Source organism: Agelaius tricolor, unplaced genomic scaffold, assembly GCF_023055355.1.
Source record: "Agelaius tricolor isolate 1412-34295 unplaced genomic scaffold, bAgeTri1.0.p SCAF_3, whole genome shotgun sequence".
NCBI lineage: Eukaryota > Metazoa > Chordata > Aves > Passeriformes > Icteridae > Agelaius > Agelaius tricolor.
Genome location: NW_027269263.1, coordinates 59,274,574 through 59,300,643, shown reverse-complemented (window position 1 = coordinate 59,300,643; position 26,070 = coordinate 59,274,574). Strand labels below are relative to the sequence as shown.

The 26,070-nt window shown below is 37.6% G+C and overlaps 1 protein-coding gene across 3 annotated transcripts in view; it reads right to left on the bottom strand.

The window, feature by feature from the left end:
• Positions 1-1,790: 1,790 nt before the first annotated feature.
• CD36 (CD36 molecule (CD36 blood group)) overlaps positions 1,791-26,070 on the bottom strand; it is a 52,807-nt gene continuing 28,527 nt past the window's right edge. For all 3 annotated transcript variants that reach the window (XM_071424016.1, XM_071424017.1, XM_071424014.1), the window contains 13 exons: positions 24,794-25,027; positions 17,020-17,180; positions 14,724-14,868; positions 13,379-13,561; positions 13,147-13,238; positions 12,666-12,712; positions 10,248-10,317; positions 8,436-8,623; positions 7,497-7,615; positions 6,156-6,229; positions 5,380-5,434; positions 5,013-5,177; positions 1,791-4,202 (listed from right to left, as the gene is read on the bottom strand). In XM_071424016.1, coding sequence (XP_071280117.1) covers positions 5,013-5,177; positions 5,380-5,434; positions 6,156-6,229; positions 7,497-7,615; positions 8,436-8,623; positions 10,248-10,317; positions 12,666-12,712; positions 13,147-13,238; positions 13,379-13,561; positions 14,724-14,868; positions 17,020-17,180; positions 24,794-24,913 — 1,419 coding nt within the window. In that variant the 5' untranslated portion in view covers positions 24,914-25,027 and the 3' untranslated portion in view covers positions 1,791-4,202. The remainder of the gene's footprint in view (positions 4,203-5,012; positions 5,178-5,379; positions 5,435-6,155; positions 6,230-7,496; positions 7,616-8,435; positions 8,624-10,247; positions 10,318-12,665; positions 12,713-13,146; positions 13,239-13,378; positions 13,562-14,723; positions 14,869-17,019; positions 17,181-24,793; positions 25,028-26,070) is intronic.

Here is a 26,070-nt window from a genome sequence, read left to right as displayed (position 1 = left end):
GGACTTTTTGTTTTACTGCTTTAAAAGTTTTGTAACTGTATCTGGTGATGTTAACTCACAGAGGTAGCAAAACTTCATTATAACCAGCACAGTTTTTCACTGCCCGTGCTGAGGTGAAGCAAGAGAACTTGTGAAAACCTGGATGTCCTTCGGGTGGCGCCTGCTGCAAAGCATTTGGTTTATCTTCTCACAAAATAGAAGTAAAAAAAGGTCCCAGCCACGGCTGTTGACCGGGTGGGCTGTAAACCCCTTCCTGCTTCGGGTACTGCTGGGAGCAGGTGAAACCACTGAGCATCAGGGCCAACTGATAGGCAAAGAGGGAACAGAGAATGGAAAATAAATAGCATTTATTTATAAATGCGGTTTGCATTTGGTATGTGCAAGTCATTTCTCTTTCTGGTTTCTGTTTTTATATGACTACTGAGGGGAAGAAAAAAAAAAAAAAAGAAGCTGCAAGTGTATTTTATTAGTTATTAAATTTATTGTTTTGTTATGCTGATGTGTAGACCTGTGAATAAAACAAGCCCTTCCCTACTTTCAGAGTTAAAAGAACACAGCAGGCATTAATTTTCTTTCTTTTTCACGTTATAGTAACATGTTTGTATTACCTTAACAGACAGTGGTAGGCGAGGTGGGAAGAACAGGTTTTAACACATGCTTTGAATGCGTAATTACAGTTAGAGATCAAGAGCTGGCACACCTGCTCTGGGTGTAAGTGTGTGGGCTGTTAGGTCTTTGTTCAGATCTGACTTTCACAAGCAATTATCACCCTTAAAGACCTGGGGTGGGTGGGGAACACGAGGAATGGGCATAGCCAGTCTTGCCTGACACCCAACCTGCTGGGCCAGCAGAGCCAGGAAATGGTGTTGTAATGTGCACATGGATGTGCTAACACCATCCTGCCAACACATCCAGCTCAGGGGATTTGGAAACAGGCCTCTCTCCCTGCTTCTTGGATTCCTGAGTTTGTTTTAGAATTGCTTCAGTTTAGATGTGCTGGTGCTTACCTTGTTCCACAAAGTCTTCTCCTTTTTGTGATCCAGAACATAAATCAAAGCATACTGAGGTGGAAGGGATCCACAAGGATCATTGAATCCAGCTCTTCAGTGAATTGCCCACAGAGAGATCAAATGCACAACACTGGTGTTATCAGCACTGGGTTCTGACCAGCAGAGACAATGGATGCTGTATGCCACTGATATTTCTAACGTAGCACACAGCAACGTGCCCTTCTAGGGAGCTGCAGTGTGCCTGAGTAAAATGATTTAACAGGGTTAGCCACAGCCTGTAGTAAATGCAGGGTGCCCCTGACACAGGGAATGATTGTCATCTGACTCCATTGATTCAGAAGGCTGAACAATTGCTTTGTTAAACTATACAATATTACATTATACTACACTATATCAAAGAGATACTGTACTAAACTAAATTACATACTAAAGAAAACTCGTGACTGCCTGCCCACAGCCAGGACACAGCTTTGACCCTATAGGCCAATTAAGATAAACAATCATTACCAGAGTGCAATTAAGAACTTACTTCAGCTAAACAATCTTCCCAACACGTTCTACATGTGCAAAACAACAGGAGCAGCAAGTAAAGATAAGAATTGTTTTCTCTTCTTCTGTCTGTGCTTCTCCAGTAAAAAACCAGAGAGAGAGAATTATCTCTCTCTGTTCAGAGAATGTGAATGCCACAATAGCCTCAGTTATTCATCAGTTTCCAAAAGTGGTTTTCTAGAAAAAGAAAACATACCCCAAAATACCAAGAAAAGAGGCACAAGAACTTCGTTATTCAACACAGAAGGCTTTATTTACAATTAAACATAAGGATATCAGAAAAAAATATTTGAGCTTTATTTTACTTGTATTTTCATTAATGTTTCTAATGAAAGTTTACCCTGCACTGTTTGAACAAATGTAAATACTTAACATTAGCCTTAGTATAATGAATTAACAATAACTGTAACTGATGCTTTGGATGAAGCAACTAAAAATTACAATTCAAGTGCAGTCTAGGTGCTGGACATAGCTTAAAAGCCAAAACTTGCATTGAGATCAATGAGATTATGCATATGGACAAACCATATAAAATTTGGCCCTGAGACATTTAACATCATGGCCTGACTTGCTGGATCACTCCTGCTGGAGCACCACATAGCACTAAATAACACTAGTAAAGCAAACACTAACTTACTGACAATGTACTTGAAGTCAAATGAAATGAAATTGAAATGTTAGCATATCAAAAACTACAGGAGCACTTCTGTTGTTCCTTTCATGTTAGATCCTGACACAAAAGATGTTTTATTATAGGAAGTTGGTTTCAGATCTTGAACCACAGCAGAGCTGTGTTTATCTCAGAGGAGATGTGGCTTAATGGCTTCAGCTGTCCCCATACTTTTTTGACCAGTCCATAGGACTCTAGGGATGGCTTCAGTTGTGTCAAATTGTCCCCAAGCTAACAGGGGAACAGAGCATCACATATGATACCAGCAATAAGGGGGAATATGAGAAAAAGGTGTTTTTCATTGACTAGCCAGCACCATGAGTAATCAAGTACACAGGCTGAGAGCAGCCCTTCCCTCCAGAGTCACACCAGGGCAGCTCCAGCTCACAGCTGGGAGGAGAGTGCAGCCATACCCCACAGACCTCACCTTCAAGAACAATGTCTTGGGATTTCTGTGACTCATCAGCTCTACTGATAGCTACAAAGCTTTGTCCACGAGGAACAGCGCAATAAAACACCAGCATTATAGTCAGTTGGATTTTCCCTTTATTTCCAAAGGTAAGAACACCTTAATAAAGATACCCAGCCAAAGACATTGTAATTTATTAGCAAGATGAACCTTTCTGGTTTAAAGTCCATTGTAGCATTGTTTCCAAACAGCAGGATGTGAGAGGCTGGCCATGTTTGATTTCCCTTTTTCTTTCCAGCTCCTAAATAAGGGGATTAAAGATCCTAAATGAAATCTTAGAAAATGCTGAACTTAGACTCTTGTTCTGAATTTATTGAATCCATGGAAAGAGACCCAGCAACACTCTGTATTTGCCCCATTTACTGTCAGAATAAAATACAGCATTCAGTTCAAATGAAAAAGTCAACTATTTATGGAGATGTCAGTGTTTGCTACCTGTCTACAAGCTGATGCATCTCATTAAATGAATGGTTGCACAGATTTCTTTGTGGCAGATGGTTTATCAGTAAGTAATTGGGGCTACCTGTTTTAATTTTTGTGCTTCTATAGCAAGTGGAACCCTCTGATGTTTGATCAAAAATCATTATCTCAGTCTTTCCTGTCTCTGAAGCATTTTGGAATATTTTCTCTTGTCCTGTCAGGTGACATATCAGATCATTCTTCAAGGGAGGCCTCGGGCCAAATGGGCTTAGGGCAGTGCAGAGGCTGTTCAAACAAGAGCCAGAAATAAAAGCTCACAGGAGACAATGGGAAGAGCAGTGGAGCAGGTTGGGAGTTAGGGAGTGGTTCAGATTAACAAACAGCTGAGGAGCCAAATGCCGGCGAGCCCCATCAGCATATGGATGACTGTGCTGTATCTGTGAGCCATCTCCGTATAAAATGTATGAACCACGTGTTTTAGTAAGTCTTTTATAAACTTCATGTATTACAGTTAGTAACTTTACATAATAAACTTCACATTCAACGCAATTCACATCCCTGAATAGAGGACAGAGAGCAGTACTATGGCAGCAGCTTCCATTCCTTGAAGGAACAGAGGGAAATATTGCAATGAGAGCAGCTAGAGCACAGCGTGAGCTCCAAATCGTTGTCATTCCCAGCCTGCGCTCGGAGACGGAACATTAGCAAGCGGCTTTCGTTCTCTTGCAAATCCAGAAGAAAATGAGTAGCAAGTTGCATAAATGGCAGAAGGTGGACTAAAATCCAACTGCACCTCGACTTCAGTCTGCATGACTGCAATTTAAAATGTATAACAAGTTTCAGATAAAGTCTTTTGATAGTGCAGTTTCCACAGTGGCCTCTTTAGTGATGTCAGAAGTGTGGACCTTCGAAAACGTCAGCTTATCTGGGTTAGTAAGCTGGTCTTCTCAAAATGGAAAAACATGTTGAATTCCACAGCAAATGAGTTGACTGTGCCTTGAATCATACCTTTTGTCTCTGAATTTTAACAAGCTGCTTAGCTGAAATGTCAATTAAACATTGACTGCCTCTGAAGTCTTTTCACCTGTTGTGAAATAAAACCCGAATTCAGAATAGTGTAGTATAATGTAATATAGTATAGTTTAACAAAGGTAATATAGTATAGTTTAACAAAAAAGGTAATATAGTATAGTTTAACAAAATATGGTGAGGCAAGTCTTCAGCTTAAGAATACCTCTTTAATACAGCACACTTTCCACCATAATGTTAATGTCTCTGCAATTCTTTTAAATAACTCCAAAAATGTGTTTGCTTCCCCAGGAATCAGCACATTAATCCACCACTTGGTCAGTCTATACCCCTGATGGGAGTATATTTGCCTCTGTGGGCTAGGTGTGTCCAGGAGGTGCTCAGACTGACGTTACAGTGATGCACCACTGAGAGAAAGTGAGAAAACAGCACTCAATAGAAAGTGTCATTTACAGTGGGTTCCCTGAACCTCAGACAGGGGCATGTCCTGGGAGAGCACAGCAATCTGCAGCTGTGTGGCCTCTGTCTCAGAAAGGTGCTAGAGGACACTTCTCAGCAGTTTAACAGTCTTGGACAAAACGTCAATCTTAAAGAAATCACAACAAACAAAATCACAACAAACAAAAATGTTGCTCTTCTGATAAGGTTCCCAATGACCTCCCCTGAGTTAAGAGCATCCTGAAAGATTTAGGATGGGAAGAGAACTTGAAAATATTAGGCCAATTATCTGGATGATTTCCTACAGAACAACTACTGAATTTTCTAGCATGTAAAAAAAATAACAGCGAAATAGGTAACGATTCTGAACTCTTAAAACCCTGAGGAGAAGTCACTGCTGAGGACTGAGCTGTAAAAGGTTACTTACTTATTTTAATTTCTTTGACCTGCATATGAAATAGGACCCCAAGAAGGCCAGGAAGACCACAGAGCCTCCGATGATCAGTGCCATCTGCAGCACGCTCAGCATCTGGAGCTTACCGGAGATTTTAGTTCTGAACATTTCTGCTTTCTCATCCCCAATAACAGCAGACTGAAACAGTGCAAGGAAAACATCACTGAAAGGTACAGATGCAAGACCTCACTTGCTGAATATACTCTTGGTGTGGTGCAAATCACAGCGTGAGTTAAATTACCCAGTTTCAGGGCACTAAGATTAGAAAAGCTAAGTAGTTTTTTTTGTTTATTTGTTTGTTTATAATGAGAGAATATTAATAGACATAAAATATACTAACCTCATTTAGCCAGAGAATAGGGAACACATAGGGTTTTTTAACTTTTTTTAAAGGCCTGAAATGAGAAAAAAAGTACAGCATGTTACTTTCAGTTTCCTACATAAGCCCACTCTCTGCTTAAACATTTTTTTTCTTCTCTAACTATATTTCTGTCTTTCAGATGTACCTTTTAAATATACGATTGGAGTGAAAAAAAACCAAACCAAACCAAAACTACAACTAGTAGCAGCCATTTTATATATTGGGCAACCATAATTTCCTGTCTAATCTTCTGTATACGGGCAGTCAGACACAGAGAAGGATAAAGATCTGTGTGGTGTTCACATGTACAAGATGCTAATCCATCATAAGTACAAGATTTTTATCCATGTGCATTTGGGCCATTGAAGAGGAGAAAAAACCAAACTAGAGACACATTTACCCTTGTGATAAAACCATCTAGTGACAGGGAATACATAAATTCTCCTTCTCATTGGGTTTATTACAGAAAATACAGTTTTTCTTTTTGTTCATCCTCATGACCCCATTTGGGTTTTATACGAATGTTATTTTTATGAAAATTTTGCCTTGTAAGCTTCTGTAGGGAAATCAAATGTGTTTTAAAATACCTGGGCAGTGTCCTGCTCAGGAAGGACAAGCTGAACGAGCTTACTCTGAACAAGCTTTGGGGAAGTATTTTTATTCCTTCTTCTCCAAAACATTTCTACTGATGCTCTCATAGACCAATCAGCCCAATTAAAAATTCTTTAAAAATAAAATAAAGAAGTAGCACTTACTCAATTCTGCTTGAAGGCCTCACGAGGAGGTTTACTTGCAGCCTTTTTGCAAATCGTAGTGTAAAACCAGTCACCTAAAACCAATGAAAAACATCCAACAAGACATTAATTTAGATTTGTTAATTAGATGCCGAAGTCTATATATGGACTGTGTCAAAAAGCACTTTGGGATTATTTTATCCTTATGTTTTGAAGGATCAATTTTTATGAAATGGTAATGTTTCTAAGGGTTTCTCATTTCTCACAGAAGTTCTAATTTTGTGGCTTGCCCAGAGTTACTTTTGTAATTTACATTTAAACCTGAAGACAAAGTTAAATCAGTCATGGCATATTTCATATAAAGATGTGTTTCCAGGGGTTTTTTCCACCAAAAGTCAGCTAAATTTTCTTTTTCAAAATGAAGGATGTTTAACTTGCATAGGGCTGAAAACAAACCTTTCATATGAGGACAAAGACGTATACAAATCATTTCTTCATATCTTTCTTCTACTCTGTCTTTCACAAAAAAAGGTTGTGGTTCTTAAAAATTTTGTGTAATATTTAGGAAAATCTGGTTGATGTCTCTATTTCAAATAAGGTGAAACAAAGATTTAACTTCATTTCTCCTCACTGAAGTTACATAGCTTAATTGCCTAATTTTAGTGAGAAATTATTAATTTTATTTTTTCGTTCAAAATAAGAGCAAAATAGAATTTTGGAACCTTTGAGTTCATCATACAATTCAGAAAACTTTGGTAAGTACACTTAAAGATCTGAATCACTGAAATAGAAATAGAGGTAAATTTTTAAGAAGTCAAAATAAATTCATTCTGTTTGGGAGATCTGCTAGACAATTCAAGTCACAAAGACTTAAACTAGATCTATTTAAATCAGACTCTTCAGAGTTCTAGTAATAGGAAATAAACCCATCTATGTTTATTTAGTTTCAATTGAGATAGTAATTATCCAAAAAATGACTAGTTATAGATTTAAAAAAAAAAAAACCTAAATGTAGAAGAAACAGAAGCTTTTTCATAGAATATAATTTTCTCAAAGTACCTGAAGATCATAGAAAAGCTACAACATTCTTCACAGTTTGCAGAATCTATCAGGTTCAATCCCATGTTCCCAATAAGTAAAAATCAAAACAGATTTTCCAAACTTTGAAGGTCAGAATGAGGTAAAGTTTTGCTCTAAATTTCCCCTGCTGAAACCATACCCCTTTGAGAGCAGACCTTAGAAAAGCAAGCATGAAAATATTGAATCTTTTGCTTGTCCCTCTGGCAAAAGGCACACTCTACTACTATTAAAGCTAAACATTGCAGGTTTCCCAAGGTACAAGTATTAAATAATTGGACTTACAGGCTCTATGTCTAGATATGTCTCATGCTCCTTTTCATTTGGGCTCAGGCCTTCCACGTTATTCAATATAGATTCACTTGCATGAAGAAAATGAGGAAGAGAGATATACACTGGTCTTTCTGTTAAAAAAAAAAAACAACAAACAAACTCTCTTGAACCATTAAGTCTTGCTTTGGCACTCATCTTCACATGTCATTTTCTAAACATAGTCACGCTATATAGATGTACAATCCTGATAAAAATGTTAATAGTCTAGCCCCACCACCCAAAAAACCCAAAAAACCAAAAAGCCCCAACCCAAACCAAAAAAAACCCAAAATTCGAGCATTTTTCTGATTTATTTGCTGTCATGAGGAAAATTTGCATCGTGAAATAAACTGCAGTTCCAAATCCTGCTTGTCTTGTGTCTACACTGTGGAGCTGGCAGTGCTCCCATTCTCATGCTGAGGTGCGGACACGACTGTCACTGTCACTGCCCACTTCATGATCTCGTTTTAGCCTGGAGGGACCTCTCACAGTTCACTCTGCACAAAATGCAGACTCAGTGTGTATTTATTTTACCAACACCACACTGAGCCAGTGCTGTCTGTGTACATACATGCAACTGTGGGCATACCCACCCCTGCTGTGTGTGTGAATTGCCACAGACACAAGGTGCTGAACTGTCCCTGGCTTTTACACAGTGCCCCTCCTTTCCTTTCTCTACACACACTCCTGCAGTTTCAGTACACAACTTTGCATAGCACTATCCAAAATACAGAAAAATCATACTCCTCATTTTGGGCAACGAGGCTGCAGAAATGTGAGGGGTCTCACAAACAACCCGCGGAAAAGTTCACAGCCAAACATCCTGGATATCAGAGTAACACCTCAGCTACAGGACAAGTGTCTTGTCCCCAGTTCAATGGCTTGTGTGGCAGTACTGTGTCACCACCATACTTGCTTTGCAGGCACTGATGTCCAGGACTCCAGCTAAGGTGCAGTTCTCTGATATTTCTTTATCTGTGCAGAAGCAATAATTGTCTGGAACCTCGGTTGGTGCTGCAAATGCTTCACGAGGAACCACGAAACGATTCAGTGTGATCCCCTTCACAACCTGCTCACTGTGGAAAACTCCATAGATGGATCTGAACACAAAAGAGGAGAAATGTGTTTCAGCCTTTTGGATTAAAAGTCTAAATTCGTGGCAATGCTCTTGAAGGATCTCCCCAGCTGCCTCTCTCTTAAAAGAAAGAACCCCCCCAGGGACCCATGTCCAGGCTCCTGCTGCACTGTTCAGCAAATTGTAAGGGTGTTTCTCTGTAATGGAGAATATTCCACACCTTCACTAAAAGATGTATAAGCTCAGTGGTGAACATGACAATACACAAAACAACAGACAAAATTTCAAATACTAATGATAAACAATATAGACAAAGCTAACAAATTAATTGAGATCTCTTTTCTCTGCACACAGCTACATCCGCAATCATTATGAGGTTTTCAAAAGTTTCTGGACTACAGTAGAGATGCTTATCCATATAAAGCATCTCTGATACAGTTTTTTGCTGACCTTAGGGTAATCTAAGCTTTATGATGCAGATAACATCTTGCATATAACCTTATTCTGTTGCATATGAATCAGAATACTACTTAAGCTCTTAAGCTTCTTTTTGCTAATTCAGTATCAGCTGATACAGAGGTATGGTTGCTACACAGTAATGCAACCAGGACATCAATACTTTGTATTGCAGCCAAACAAAAGAAGGGTTTTGCAACATGGACAGAACAATTTTTCCTGACCCTGCTTCAGCAGGACCTTTGGACAGTTGTTATTGTCCTTTACTGTTCATAAATTGTGAGAATTACATGGCTGGAGGGATCTCTCAAACTGTGAGTGCAATCAATCCAAAGAATTTTATCATTTCTCCTCTGCATAGAATTCTATTTTCTATGAATTGGGAAATGTTTTCCAGTTTGTGGATAAAATTGCTTCAAAAAAAACTTCATGTAAAAACATTAATCTTAAAAAAAAACCACTCTGCAAAGCAAATGACCCACTTTAAACCTAGTAAAAAGGAAGCATCTGTTTCCAGTCAGCAAAATAAATAAAGGGTTTGAACTTCCCAAAGTAGATATACTGTGATGCACTTTAAATCTTTACTATTTCTTTCAGTGATCCCACTGGGGAACCTGGGGACACTGGATAGCCCAGCAGAAGCAGCAGGCTTAAAAGTCATCAGCACAGGATGAATTAAGCAGACTTGTTTGTAAATACATAAAAATAAAATATGTAAAAATATCCTGTGAGAAAAAATTTTGAGTATCTATTGAATGACAGTAAACACTGTTCTGCATAAATGATTTTTTCCAGACATGCCTAAGATGGACCTAACTGAACCCTGCTGTACCTGTTGCCTTCTCACACCAAATAAGGCTGGGACCTGACCTAAGAAGAAGTTCATGACTTTGAACTCTTTGGCCCTCAGTGCCTTTTAAAGATGTCTAACAGCTCACAATGTCACATTTTCCTGCATATACATCTGTAACTGGCTGAAATAAAGTACATTGTATTAGCTACTTGAAATAAGAGTGGCAGAATCAGGCTCTGCATCATGAGCACAACACAACTTTACTTGTGTTTCAGGTGAAAAGTTTATGTTGCACTGCCTGGCTGAGCCCAGGCACAGCCACTGCAGCCACCCTCTGAAAACAAAAAACCCTCAGAGGCACACTTGGGTGTGAGCACACTGCAGGAAGGGAGCAGCCTACCTGCAAATGTCAGAGGAGAAGAAGCGCAGTACCTGATCCTTCTTAACAAACGGTGGGAAGGATGCTCCATCTGTGAGTAAAAGAAAACATGAGCTTGAAAGCAATTCTGCTTAGAAGACATGGTTTAATTTCTAGCTCAATACTCAGTTGTTACTTTCCTGTAAAGCTGTGATGAAAGTAAACAATGTGAGTCATTTGTGGGAAAACGTTTATGTAAGTTATTGCACATTGACGGGCACTTCACAGATAACATGTAATTGTTCCTGAAAGTGAGCCAAGATATAGCAGCTTTTTTTTTTGCCCCCAGATTTGAAGCTAGATTATCAAACCCATTTAAAACAGAGGATATTTAAAAAAAAAAACCAACAACAAAACTGCTTAATATGAAGCCAAAAACCTGTTGCCATTGCTTCAAGGTTTATGCGCCTTGGTTCATATACCTAAACCTTTCTGAAGATCCTTGAGTCACCTGCAATTATGATACTCAGTGCTGACAAACAACACAGCTTTAGACTTCAATACTGTCTATTTAATAATCAGTGCTAAACCTTTTCCACCAAAGATTGCTCAAGCAGGTCTCTAAGCTGAGGTCCTTCTAGAACTAATGGAGAGAAGGAAGCCACTCACATCTAGAGCACAAGAGCACAAATCCACATCACCCCATGGTAGAAATGCAAAATAAGTCAGAGGAGCAGCACTTTGGTGTTGTTTCTCTCCACTTGCTCTAAAAGAGTGCAGACACTCAGATTTGTATTTCTGCATTGCATGGACCCAGAGTTATGTAAGAGGAGCCTCTGCCATTTTCCCAATTAAGGTGTTGTAACAAACCTTTAACCAGTACATTTGTTAGTTTTTGCAGCAATTTCTGTTTAGTTTCTTAGGCAGCAGCCATAACCAAACAATTGCAAACATCTGTGATGTCTTTGAATCCAGTTGGCAAGAGCACGGAGGCTAAATTACATACTGCCACTTGCCCACTGCTGACAGAAGCACTTTTTTTTTTCAAACACTCAAGATCATCCTAAACACACACTATGTTTCTAAATCTTGGCATTCTTGTGAAGTTGGCAAACATGGAGTCCGGTCAAGCCCCATACAAATATCCTGGTTTATATTTTTATCTTTATTATCTTTATTTTTATATTTTCCTATACATGTTAAGCTTTCGTGTGAAAGCTTACAAGATAAGTTAGAATTCTCACACTTACAAGATTTTTAAACCTGTTACATCTCCAAATACAGCAATGTCACACTGAATGACCTTGTGAACTGTGCAGCAATCTTTGCTCCCAAGTAAAAGCTCATTTTCACTCTACTGGAGCACTTAATTAGTTAGTAGCATATGTTTATTCAATCAGTTACAAAAGAAAAATAAACAAAAGAGCTGACCCTGGCTAAAAAAAATTAAAATGCCAGGCCCCATAAAAAAGAGGGGAAGTCCTAGAATGTAAGATAATATTGTTTCTTATAAAATTAATAACATGGCTTAAAAAGGAACTAATCCTTTGTGGTTCACAGAGTTGTGGAAAATCAGATTCTTGTGATATATTTTAAATACTTCAAATACTTTGCTGCACAGTCTGGGTTAAAAGGAAAATTATCTATGCCAGGTAAAGCAGAATGGAAAATAGAGGGGAAAAAATGCAAACAAAGCAACCCAACACAAAAGCCTTCATTTACTGAAGGTCTGGAGCTTTCTGCAAAAGCCTCCAGCAAGACACCTGCCAGTCTCAGCTCTACAGATTGTGGTGTCCTCACAGCAATGCTTTCACTAACCAAAAAGAAAAATATCACCTTGAACAAATGTATCTTAAACAACTCAGCTGTTTACCCATGCATTCCAAAAGAAAATTCAAAAATATTTGTCTATAGTCTATTCATCCCAGTCTAAACTACTTTTCTTCTTCATCCCTTTTCATTTTCTAGTGATCTACAAGCCATTCATCTGACAGCCTCCTCCTTTGTTGCCGAAATTTCTTTTCATATATAAGGATATCCATTCTGGTGCATTTAATTAAATTTTCAACAGTGTAAATGAATGTTCATTATTAAAATGCCAAGATAATTTTCAACTACTATAGCAAAGAAACAGACTCTTAATTATATTGTGATATGAAAATAATTAGTAGAAACAAGAGAGCTGGATAATTTTGTTTCTCTTCCACATTTACTCTAGATGGAGAAGCTGTGTGCATGCATAGATAAAATGATGTGCAGTAATAAATAATTCATCTATTTTAATAGATACACACATATGCATATACCATAGTAGTAGTATGTCTGCATATATATAGATATTTAATATACAGAATACAGAACTGGCAAAGCCTGGGGTAGTTAATTTAAATATTGTATTTCATTATTCCCTTGAAATATCAAGAAAAGCGTTGAAATTTTAAAAAGCTTTAATAGACTCACCTGTGCCATTAACCATATCACAGTGGCCTTTCCAGTATGAAAGAGTCCTGTAAGATAAAATAAAAGTCATGCTGCATGTAGTAGATTTTACCATGTAAGTACTTTGATTACCTGTATTAGCAAATATAACTGTTCCTGGATATCCTGACCCATTAGCAAAGGCAAAGGATAGAGATGTTCATTAATTCAGATAAATTACAGGATCCATTAGAAGAGGTTAAAAGGAATCTATCTACTTAAGAATACAAAACAGAAGTAAATACTTGTATCAAAGAATCAATAACTGTCTTAAGTCCAAGCTCCTAACAGAACTAATGGTAGCTGAAAGAAAGTCATGGTTTTGCTAAGCACAAGGTTGATCCCGTTTCCTTTGAATCGTTGTAGTTTTTTCTATTTATCTATAGCTCTTAGTGAATCAAGTACTTAAAGCCATACCTTGAAAATGTTTGGTTTTTTTTTTTACTCTACAATGTTATGATACCTTTGATTTTTATAGCTTTCAATTATTGCTGTTTTTGTAATATCTTCTGTCCCAGTATACACACTGTAAGGTCCATCGGTTGTCCCATTATACTGTAACAGATGCAACAAGAAGGAATAACAGTAAGAAATATTGAACAAATTTACAGCATTTTCTTCCTCAGAGCAGCTTTCTTAAGTTTTATTCACAGAATGATAACTGAAGGCATTGCCTCCTCACTGGTTTCACTTACCGGGTAGAAGACTCCCACAAAGGACTTCACACCAGGGAAAGGGATACTGTCCAGGAAGGGATCTACGTATCCCCACAGTATTTCATTGACTGTTCTGTTCTGCAGAATGGCTGCATTGGATTTTTTAACCCAAGAGTTTATTAATGATTGCATTATTCCGCTTGGGTACACGGAAGGTACAGCCTACAACGGCAAAAAAAATCAATGTTTAGTATAAAATTCTGCAGGTGCTTCAAATTAAAATCACAGAGACCGAGTCCAAGAAATGTCTGCCAAAGCCAGTTCCCAGATTTACAACTCCCTTGAAGTTAAGTTTCTACATAAAACTGACACTTCTTAACAAAACAATTACTGGCCATAAGTTACACAAAAGCAGAAAACTTTTCTTGACTGATTACTTGAGTTCACTAGATCAGCCCTAATTACAGGATGACACAACAGCTGAAGTTCACAGGGAGCCCTGGGGACCCTCTGGTCCAACCCCTGCTCAAGCAGGACCATTGAGAGCCAGTTGCCCAGGACCATGGCCAGATGGGCTTCTGAAAGTAATGATTTCCAAAAAGCTGTGTTCAGATCTGTGATCAGATGATCCTCTGAAGTGCCCTCCAACATGGGCTCTTCTGTGATTCCGTGACTGCTGGTATGGTTCTATTTTGTATTTGCACCAACAATCTTCATACTCTGCCCCTTGCAGACACCTTCTCACAGCAATCCTGAGCACTCATGCAAACACCAGAAAGGAGGTGCAACACAACCAGGGCTGAATACAAGTATGAAAACTGTAAATATTTGTCAAAGGCAAACATTCTCAGCCTGTGATAAGACAAAAACACCGGGACTAAAAAGGCTCTAGCACCATTCTAGGTGAAGATCCCTATGTTCTTTGAATAACTAATGCTCAGTAGGACAGGAGAGCTCCAATATTGCACCATGGGGCCCAGGATTTGTGGTGGCAAGGCCATGCAGACACTGGGTGTGGGAATCAATGCAGCCTCCCCTGCCAAACAGACCTGAGGGTACTATGGAAAGAGCATGGCAAATCCACCCAGTACTGCTCATGCTGTACATGAACATGTTCATGCTCTCACACAAAGGGAACCCATCCACAAACTCTTGATCTATTCCCATATTAAAATTGACTGGGAGGATTTTTTTTGAGCTTTGAACACACTGTGGTGAGAGGTGTCCCTGCCCATAACAGGAGGGCTGGAACTAGATGGTCTTTGAGGTCTCTTCCAACCCAAACCATTCTATGATTCTGTGAACTTCTGCCCTATTCCCTGAACATTTGTATCTGGACACTAAGTTTTTTTTCTTTATTACTAAGTTTCTTTTCTTTACTTACTACAACAGCGAGGTTGAGGATGGTCAAGGTGTCATTTTCTGTCCCAACTGACAGATCAGGTTCAAAAGTAGCAATATTAGGCAACATGTAGGTTATTGTGCCATTCTCGCCTTCCGTGACATTTTCTTTGGGTAAATATCTCACCCTGGAAATACAAAACACAAACAGAGAATATTTTTTATCTTTGACTTTTGAGAAAACACATAAGTTATGTCTGACTGAAGGTTTTTGAAAAGTTGATGAACATTTTAGTAAAATGAATGTTGAACATTTGATAAACACCAAGAGGTTTATAAACTTGTCATGAGATTACATGAAAAATTCAATTTTCTGCAAATATTGTTCTTTTGGAAATATTTCCTTATTGGCAAATGGAATTGATACTAAAATAAAAGCAAGTATTTCCTTTGTATTTTTGTGTCATGAATGGACCTTATAATTTTTTATAATTTTAAAATTAACTATGATTTGTCACATTTCATAAGCTGGTTGCATGTAATTAGAAGGTGGTGACACAGACATAAAAACTCAGATATTTAATCTGATAGACGTGCCTTGCAATGAAACAGGTTAACCCCATAATGTTACTTTGATGATATTTAATATGATGTAGAGGTTTATAAGCAATCTTTCAGTCCCACTGAGGTTCTGCCAGTCATGCCCTGGCAGCAGATCTCTAAGGTACAATTTCTGCTGCAGTTGTAGCTTTAGCTCCACTCTTCCAGTCCCACCCTCTTGCTGACCCCTCTGTGGGGACAGCAGCCAGCAGGGATCAAATAGCAGCCTATGCTGTAGGGCCAGAGAGCTTATCACAGCTCCATCCCAGAAGGGATCTTCAGGATACTTGAGGATCTGATCTTCCAGCACGAGTGTAGGGGGCTGCAAAAGGTACAGAGAACATTTCCCCATGGTACAGGTGTAGCCAGTGCAGGTGGGTCTTACCTGAAGAGCACCTGGATTTTGGCTTCTCAGAATTGGTTTGCATACCTGTAATTTTAATTATTGGCCTAATGTGTAGAACACCCACCTAAAAGCTGGGAGAATTTTTTTTCCTAATTAATGTTGTTTTGAATTGTTCTACAATGTAATTAATTTTTGACTATTTAAAGGGAGATTGAGAGAGAGACTCAATGTCACAGTTACTCAGGTAGACCAAATATCCTAGGAAGGCATGAGTGCAGCAGTGAGAGGAGCCTTCATTTCATAGTCATCATTTCTGACTTAGTCTGATTTAGGCTTCTGGCTGAGATTTGCCCCTGAGAAAAAAAGGCATCAGCAGCAGCACCAGAGTAAAATGTTTCTGTTTGGTGGGAATTCACCTTCTGCAGTATTTTTTAACAGTCCTTTTCCTCATTCTTATGTAACCCTTTCCTCTGTCTTCCCAGGTACTCTGTGAAACAAAATTTATCTCTTTCCATTGAGAAATAAGTAAGAGTTTAGGCATAAAGGCACTTTGGCTGAAGATGCTGAAATGGAAAACTACCCTGTGAATATAATATACATCCCTAAAGTTATCAAAAGAGAAATATCTTATCATCATAGGAAAACAGTTTCCTAACACAGGTGCCAATGATAGCAAATATAAGCTTAATATATGCTGAAGATAATAATATAATTAATTAATTCTATAATAATATATTAATAATATATTATAATTAATTATATATTATAATTGAGTATATAATTATTAATTATAATATATAATTAATATAATAACATAATTAATATAATATAAGCTTATGAGCTTAATGAAACAGGAAGTATCAGCTAGTTCTATGTCAACATCACATTTAACATAAAACAAATAATAAAACCTTCCTGCATCTATGTCCTAGCTAGTCCACTCAGAAAAAGTAATGCTTTTCCAAGCAAAATTTGAAAAAAAGAAAAGCTATTGACTAAGAAAGTCATAACGGTGAAAAAACAAAACCAAACCACATTATTAAAATAAGTTATTAGTAATGCATGGATGATAAGATAATCTCTTGTTTTTGGGGCATCTGGCACATTTTCTCCTGTTATAAAACTGGTGAAAACGGAACAGCAAGGAACACAACCATCTCTGTGATATTGTGGCTAATGAATTCTTGTTTTTCTCAAGAGCAAGCAGCTTCACATCCCTATCTCTATTTTTGTTTTCATTATGTTAGACACAACCTGGAAAAAGTTTGGGATTATTGTGTGTAGCTTCAATTTAGGCATTTTTGTCATGTCTAACTGAAATATGGTGCTGGAATTTCAAAAATTAATTTTATCTCAGTAGATATGATGTCACATATTAAAGGGTTTTTCTTACCTGTATGTGTAAGGTCCTCTTTGTTCAAGTTTTGGTTGAGCCCCCTCCTCAATAACCTCTGAAGGATTTAACACATGGAAAATCCAAAATTCCCTGTAAACTGAGCTTCCTGGCACAAGCCAATTTTGAAAAGCAGCGGTACCATTGACAATGACAGCTTCCTGAAAGTACAAAAATCAAAGTTAAAATTATCCACAAAAGAAACAAGTGAGAATTTGCATTTACTTTTTAGGTTATTGTTGAAGATTTCAAAGCAAACAGAAGAAAACCACCATTTTAGCATCAGTATGAGATGCAGAGCCCAGTTGGCCAACATCTGGAGGCAGCTTGACATTCCTGCTCAGTGAGAGCAAAAGTGAGTCCCCCAAAAAGAAATGAGCACAAAAACTGATACAATTGCTGATGCAGCCAGTAGCAAAGCTTCCCTATTGCTGTGGAGGGCATTCCCTCAAACACTTGCCAAAACCAGTGATCATTTATAAAGGGAAAATCTTTGGTGACTGAATGATACCCAGAATCCATAAACTGCTTCTCAAATATTGAAAATAGCCCAAGGGGGGAAATGGGAGTTTTACCTGACCACTTTTCAGACTCTAGATAATTTTGCACCCAGAGAAATCACATAGTGCTCTTGAAGGACTGTTTCTTTGACAGAAAATTTTTTGTCACCAAAACTGACACTTTCCAAGAAATCTCTCTAATTCTGATAACATTTTATTAGGAAATTTTCCCAGATCTAAGGAAGAAGGGACAAAACAGTACATCTGGAAGCCCTCTAGAGGAATCAATAGCTTTAAGTCAGTGCTACTCAGCCATATGGCAAATGGCAATTCAGGCCTCAGGACTGTACAGTGAGTAGGAGAGTTTTAAAGTTTGTAATCAGGGGAATGCCTGCTTTGCCTGGTCTGTATCAGGCTTCTTCTATGGGATTTTCCCAAACCTTGGGATAATGTAATTTTTCCCCTTGGTGGTAAAGAGTCATAAAGTGTTTTTCAAGAAGAAGAAAACTCTAGAGTGTGTGTCTCCAACATAAAAGATGCTTTTCTTTATTAGTGATCGAAGATGAATTAGCTAATTTGCACAACTCATGAAGTCCAGAAATTAAAAGGCTCTAATTTCTCTAGAGAGCAAGGGAAGATATTTTAAATCAAAAGTTGCTGATTTTTTTTTTTTCTAGTTTAAGTTTGTGCCCCTAAAGTTCACTTGGCAATCACCAGGTAAAAAAACAGATACTGCCAGTCACTGGCTCCTGCAGTTAGGAACAAATATCTCATCTTGTCAGGGTTCTGTCTGTGAAAAGCCTTTGTATGGTGCAGTTGCAAACACCTTGCTGGTGGTGTAAAGCACTGGGCTTGCTGCCTGAATGCCTGCTATAATTTATGAGCATTTGTGTGAGAGGGAAGGAAACCTTGCTGCAGCAAATGTGATTTCATCTTAAGTCCTCGCACTCAAACCTCACAAGGTCAAGGACCTGTGGCCCAGCACGGGGCAAACCATCTCCTGAGTGAAGAGGGAAAAGCTTATATGGCTCAAAAGTCGCCTTCCCAGTTTTCACAGAGAATTGCTCCAAGAATCTGGGAGAAACAGGATGATATAAAAAGTGCAACTCAGTCTCAGGGTTCTGAGATGCAGACAGATGCCAGGATTTGACCACCCACTGTGTTACTGGAGTGGGCAAATTGTTAAATTTCTGGCACAAATATGGTCAAGAAGACAAACTAATCTCTCTAGAAGACAAAACTCAGGAACAGAGAATAGAGAAGTTTCAGCCTTGTGACAATAGATCTATTTAACAGATCTTTAAGTGGTGTTACATACATTTCAAAATTCTCCCCCTCCATTCATTCCCCTCCTCTTTTTAGCCCTCTGCCAGGGGTTGGAGTAGTGCAGACGATCTGCCAGCTCTGCCACTGCACTCTGCCAGGTCACAAAGTGTGGATTTGCAGCCCAGCACTCGCTGTGACACTGATGTCACCGAGGACACCCCTGGGGAACGCCTCAAGGGTACAACTGATCTCATCTGGCAGTCAAAGGGGCAACTGGCTCTGGCAGTCCACAGCTCCTGATCTATCTATTGCACCAGCTCTTATGCCTCAGGGAGCTGTTTCTGCCTGCCTGACAGGAGGAACATAATTCCCTTATTTTTTGCTTTCTGTGTTACCTTTCTACGCATTAGCCTTTTGGCTCAGGGGTCTGTGTAGAGGGAATCAGCATTAGAACATGGGAAGCAGCAGGACAAAAGAAGGAGGGGGAAGGAAGATAACAAGACCATTATTTTCAGTGGCATTTAGCCATTATTGTTAATAATATTTCTCCCACAAAAGAGGTGTGTATGATTCACTGTCACATACTTTGAGAGTGCAAATGGTGGGTTAAAGTGGAGTAAAGATCTGGAGCTCTTTTTCATGTCTTCAAACTAATACCCTCACACCAGCAAGCCCTTTGTTTTTGCTGTTTGATCACTGCTGATCTATCCTAAATATTACCCCTGTCTCTGGCTGGGCAGTTACATATTTCCCTAACAACACTGCTGTGCTTTGGGATGTTATGAGAGGAGGATCCATTTTGGAAGCTAATATGCAACTGATAATACAAAACACTTCTCAGCTCCCTAGTCCATCTGCACCAGCTCTAATATCTCAATATTTAATGCAATATTTAATGCAATAGTTAACTACTGTCAGCAAAAGCAGCTGCAGAAATAACATTGCTACACAGCCAAGTTCATACCACAACCCAGCTGGCCAAGATTGAGTGAAACCAGTGGGAACTTTGACCCTTTTTCTTCCTGACAATTTCCCCCCACTAGAGGTGGGTCAAATAGCAATACATAAATTCAAGAAATGCAGAGCAGTCAGCAATAGAAGCTTGCTGTATTTCATTGATTCAAAGTAAATGAAGCCATCATGATTTCTGATGAAGAAACACAGAATTTAAGACAAAGTTTGTGTCTTGACAAAGAATCTGGCGAGATGGACAAAATATGCCATTTTCAGGGAACTGAGAAGTGTCACAACTACTTTGGACTGTAACAAAATTGTGTATGTTCCCCTGTCTACATAAACTGGAGGAAACAAACAATAAATTCTGTAAAACTGAAAAAGTAAAACTCAAGAAAAGCTAATAATCTTTTCCCATTTTACAGCTGGAAGAATGACTCTTATTGTTAAATGATGATTATTAGCTTATTGCTAGCCTTTCTTCTCACACTTTTTTGGATAATAACTTTTATTTCTTTTCAGTCCTCGGTAACAGAATTCTGGGACTCAATAAAGCTTAAAATTGATAATATGGGAATATGTGTGTTAGATCATTTGTGTTCTGCTGAGAGCCAGCAGTTGCTTTAGCTTCATTAGTTTGTGTAAAGAAGGCAAATGAATGTCACAAAGACAGTTTTAAATTAGATATAATCTGGCCAATCACAGATCACAGATATGTAGAGACAAATGAATAAACATAATAATAGCTACAATTGAAGGACTTATTCCTAAAAATAATGGAGACTAACCCAGTACAGCACTGAGGCATTGTGGCAAATCATTCACCATTCTGTATTATCAATTCATCAGGAGTTCACTATATTAGGTGTTATTACATGGCTTCTGGTCAGCTCCTAAGCAGATGCACTCAGGTAGAAAGCAGAAGATCTTAGAGAAGTGGTGATAAACATTTTCTAGCAAATGAATCAACTACCAATAGCTTTGAGGGGTTAAGCCTAGCTGGGAAAAAAACCCCATAATGGAAGTGATGGGACATGTGCCTAAAAAGATAATATTGTTTTAAGGAGGGAAAGGCAAAAAGTAGAAATTGAGCCATGTCAAAATATGTTTTCCAACAATATCAGATAAAATCTTTCTGATTTGTTGTTTTGAATACTCCTTTCCTTTCCTTTATTTTTTTTTTTTTGAGACATGATTATATCTAGTATTAATGACAACAAACATAATAACGTTCAACTGAAATGTGTAGAGTCAGTTAAAAAGGTGTATTTTATAATCTCAAGCAAAGTATTTCTTTGTAGAGAAGTCTGAATCTTCCATGTTTCACTCATAACTCTACTAGAATCAATTTTCTAAACCCCCAAGACCTTAATGGAAAGTTCTCTCCTCTCTGGTCAGATTCAGTGTTTGTAGAAATTAGGACAGGACTTTTGCCCTTTGGTCCTGAAATCAAAGGCACCTTTCCATGAATAGTATCAGAGCTGAAATAGTTTAGCTCTAATCTCTTTTTGTGGATCCCTGCCAAGGTGCTGCTGCTGGTGTCATTTTGAGTGAACTCTTCAAGTGACAGTTTCTTTAAAGAGCCTTAAAACAATTCAGAACACACATATATATATATTTATATATATATACATATACATACATACACACACACATATATATAGATATAGATATACATATATATCTATATATATATAGATATACACACATATATATCTATACCTTTTTTTTTTAAACTCTGTCCTCTGCTGGAGGTTAGAGTTGAAAATACTTATCCAAATTTTTGTGGACACAGGTGAAGCATTCTGAGGCTAGAAAACATAGCCATGTGCTCTGATTTGAAGCACAGATGTCTGATAATAAATTGTAGCAAATGAAGATGTGACATCTGGGTGTTTTATGTAACATGAACTTTGTTTGGTTTGTCCACTCATGGACAGCTCATGGGTGGAGCACAGCGCCCACCCACCAGGAGATAACAGCTGATAGAGTGTCCAGTTCCTAAGGGTACCTGAGATTTTCTGTGCACTTGCAGATGCTTTCATTTTGCTTCAAAAACAGTTTGCAGCCTTTCAGCACAATATACCCTGCTGTGTTTACTCTGACTAATCTCTCAATGACTGCAATAAAGGAGAAATGAGGCTGCTAAAGTGTAAAGATGTGTGCTTAAGGGAAGCTTAAGAGAAACATGGTTAAACTTCTGCTGCTAGCAGAAAAAGACAAAAAACCCTATTGATTGCATCATTCTTTGAAATTAAAGTCCCTCCAATTCATTGGGAGATGCTAGAGAAATTCATCTGGACTTGATTCATTTTGCTTTAGAGTAAATTGACAGCAATGTTATTTGACTAAACCTTGATAACAAGTTGATTTAGGACAATTTGTCTTGCTATAGTACGGAGTGTCCTAAAACTATTCAACATTTGTTATTCTAATCCAGCAATAACATTTGATACCAGCTTACATTTCCTCCAGAAATATAAAATTGGTCCTACTACCATACAATAGACTAGAATTTTTTCTGAGATAGGATAGCCAGAGGAAAACCTAGGGGTCTTTTTTCAAGCTTTGACTGTGAAGAATTTAAAACAAGACTTTGCCTTTACTTGTCTGAAAGATATTTTACCTTTCATTAGAAATATGGCATACTGAGTTTTGTTTTCACCCACTGGGTGAGGACATCTTTTAGATTTTTCCTCATATGAGTGCAAATGGAAATAACATCAATTCAATAAGGTTGGAAAAGACCTCCAAGATCATCCAGTTCAAACTTTGACTGCAGTGCTCACTAAACCACATCTAGAAGTGCCATCTCTACTAATTTTTTGAACCCTTCCAGGGCTGGTGACTACAACACTTCCATAGGCAATCTGCTCCATATAAATGCTTACAGGCCATATCTGAAAGAACAACTCATTCTTTGTTCTTTTCCTGTCCTACAGTCACTATTCTTAAGAAATTCCAAACAAATTTGTCATGGAAGCTGATCTGTTTCTACCAAAGATTTTCCATAAAAATTACATTTCCAGAAGTGAAATAGTTCAGAAAAAAAATGTATTTTGATCACTCTCTGTTTGGCAGATCTGTTTCCTTTGCAGTCAGCTCTATATTTATCTTAAATACAACTGCAATGAAGAACAAATTTGTTTTTATTAACAGACCTTTTATCAACATGGAAAAATAAGATTTAATTAAATTTAAGTCCCTCCAGAGCATGTGCTGAACTGATCACATATTTCAGCTGTTGTACCTGGGCCCATCTTGTCTGAAATGGAATTGCCTTAAAGTCTTATGGTGTTTCTGAATGGTCAGTACATTAAACAGAAAAACAATAGTCTGGTATGACTTGTGCTTAGGAAAAAACATATCCATTTACTTAAATAAATAAAGCCTCTACAAATGTACTCTTTTATGTTTTATGTGATTACTGGTACATTTTATATATATACATCAAACAAGCTGCCTTGAAATAGGTACAAGCATCTGAAACATGATCACAATGAAGAAAATTAAAAAGTGGCTGAGGGGAAAATTATTCCCTCTAATGCTACCACTACAGACTCATGCAGGTATAAGTGGTTATGTAGACATTTGCAAACCATGATGTATAACTGGTTCACCACTGTTAATAAATGGATGAACACATAATACTGCCAGTATTTGTAATTTGCTTTCAAAATATTGAATGGTATGAGACAACACTCAGGATTAATATAAGTAAGTATAAAATATAAGGAGATATAAATTTTTAAATTTACATACTTTTTAGAAAACCTGTCATTTCCTCAATATGGCAAAGAATTAAAATTGTGACTTTTTGGTAAAATATTGCAAGGTGGTTGAGACATGATCTAGTGAGGATTTTTTTTTTTTATTCTCTATAAACCTTAAAATTCTTTAAATTCTTGAAAAATACAATAACAATTGGAAAATCCCTCTACAGGCTGGTTTTCATTGGATTACCTGAAAAAATTAAGATGTTTTATAGGAGCTATTTTTTTTTTTAATGATGCTATAATATATCCAGGGCCTCAACAGACAGTTCAGCATTTCCTGACAGTTCATGTTTCCACCTCCTCAATTGACTACAACAACTACTGGGCTGGGCTCTTCCAGAAGAGCCTTTGGATGAGTGTCTCCAAGACACCCACAGTCTTCAGCACCACAGCAGATAAATAGCAGGACTAAGCAATAGCCAAAAAATTAATCTTAATTAAAAATTAATCTTAAGATTTTCAGATTTTTAACCATCAGAGAACTAACCCTGGGTGCAGTGACTCTAAGGAGATTTTATGTCACCATGGTGAACACACCAGGGCTTCTATTCCAGATTCCTCCGTGATTTAAGTCCCCAATTATGTACACCTTTCACCAAAGATCTAACAAATTAATTTTTTTCTGTTTTCTTTACATAAAAATCTAGATTTTAGGGACAGAAAATAAACTAAAAATCAGAAAAAACCCCAGTGTCTGCCAGGTCTAAAACATTCTAGTTCAATCAATCTTCACATTGAAAATGGAGAGATGCATTTTATTAGATCCTCCAGTCATGGGGAGAACATCTACTTGGATCATACAATCACAGAATGTGAGGTGAATACGTGAAGTGTAGGATTAGATTCTGCAGTAGAAGATTGTTTAGATTATTTGCAGTATATAAATATAACTGCATAGAGTTAGTACCAAAGTATGAAAATAAAATTTAAAAAAAAAGAAAAAATAAAGAAACATGAAAAAAATCATAAAAACAATAAAATAAAACCCACTTACTTCTAAATTGCATTCTGAAAACACAGTATTTTTTAGCTTCTAATGTGAAGCACAAGAGAGAGCAAACAAGTGAATGTGGAAATATAAATAATATATTTTTTAAAATTTCGCTGTTGCATATATTTCCAGGGAAATTTGGAGCACCTAATTTATAAAAACTATATTTTACAAAGAAATATAAAAAAAAAAGGAAAGAAACAGAAACAGAACATAAGATTTATAAATAATGACTATTCAATAATCACAAACCATATGTCCTGGGGAGGTGAAAAAAAATAAAGTACCTTTTTTACTGCTTTGCCTATAAGATTATCTCCAAGTGGTATTAGAACTCCTCCGAAGATAGCCAGGACACCACCGATGATGGCCCCAGTGAGGAGCCCACAGTTTCTGTTACAGCCCATTCCTCTTTTCTCTTAGGGTACAGGTAAACACTGGACAAAAATTCTTGCTGTAAGGCTTGATGGTTTTTCCTCTCTTCCTGGTCCAGACAAACTCACGGATCTTCCTCAGAGAAGCTGTTAATATAAGCAGAAAGTGAACAAAAATATCAAATTCCAAAGCTCAAAGTACAAAGTACGTGAGATGAAGCAGGTAGGAAGATAACAAGACAAAACCAGGCAGCCAGCGGCCAGCCGCTGGCAAAAATAAACCAAAAAAACCCCAAACCAAAACAGACTAAGCAAACAAACCAAGTTGCAGGTACCTTTGGCCTATTGCCAATTGCTTATTATATATGATTATCTTCATTCCAGTTGCCTAAACAAACTGGTAAGTTTTATTTATCAGTGGGGTTTTTTTTGGTTGTTTCTTTTTTTTTTTTTGGCTCTGTTGCATTAGGGCAAGCTGACATTGTTATTATTCATATGACATTCTTCCTGATGTAGACGTCTTTAAATCTCCCTCTGCCAAAGAAGGAGGCTATAGATAGCCCTGCTTTTATCTCAGCCTGCTGTGCCCATGGCTCCCACACCAGGCAGAAGCAGGAGTTACACTGCTCTGGAATGAGCTTCCCTGGCTCTTCCTGCCTTCTGCCAGTAGGAAAGTCCTCAATCAGAGTTTTTGAAGCAAGACTAGAGCTTGATCCTTGAAAGAGGTGTAACACCTGTAATTTAAAGATTATTCATTCTCAGAAGAAAAATATCTGTGATTAGTCATTGGAAAATAAGATTTGCTAGTCATATATGTTAATATGTCTTACAAACTGGCCCCTAGTGAAAGGGGTGGTAAAGAAAATCAGAATGACACTAATGCTGAAGTGGTAAAATATAAGCTCTCAGTGATATTTTTTCAGATTTTTTATTGTTTATGAATAATTGAGACAAAGAGTTGCCTAATTTGCAATTTATTCTTTATGATTATGAGTTAATCAAATACACACAATTTACAAGTTGGTAATTTGCTTTAGACCTCCAGTTAACAGAAAATCTTCCCTTTTCTGTTTTAGATGTCACTGTCCATGTTCTTTTTATTCTTACTCATTTCTGTTTGTTGACATGTTGTGAACATCTCTAAATCAATTTTAAAGCAGGCAATAGTTAATTACAGTTTCAGTTTCAAG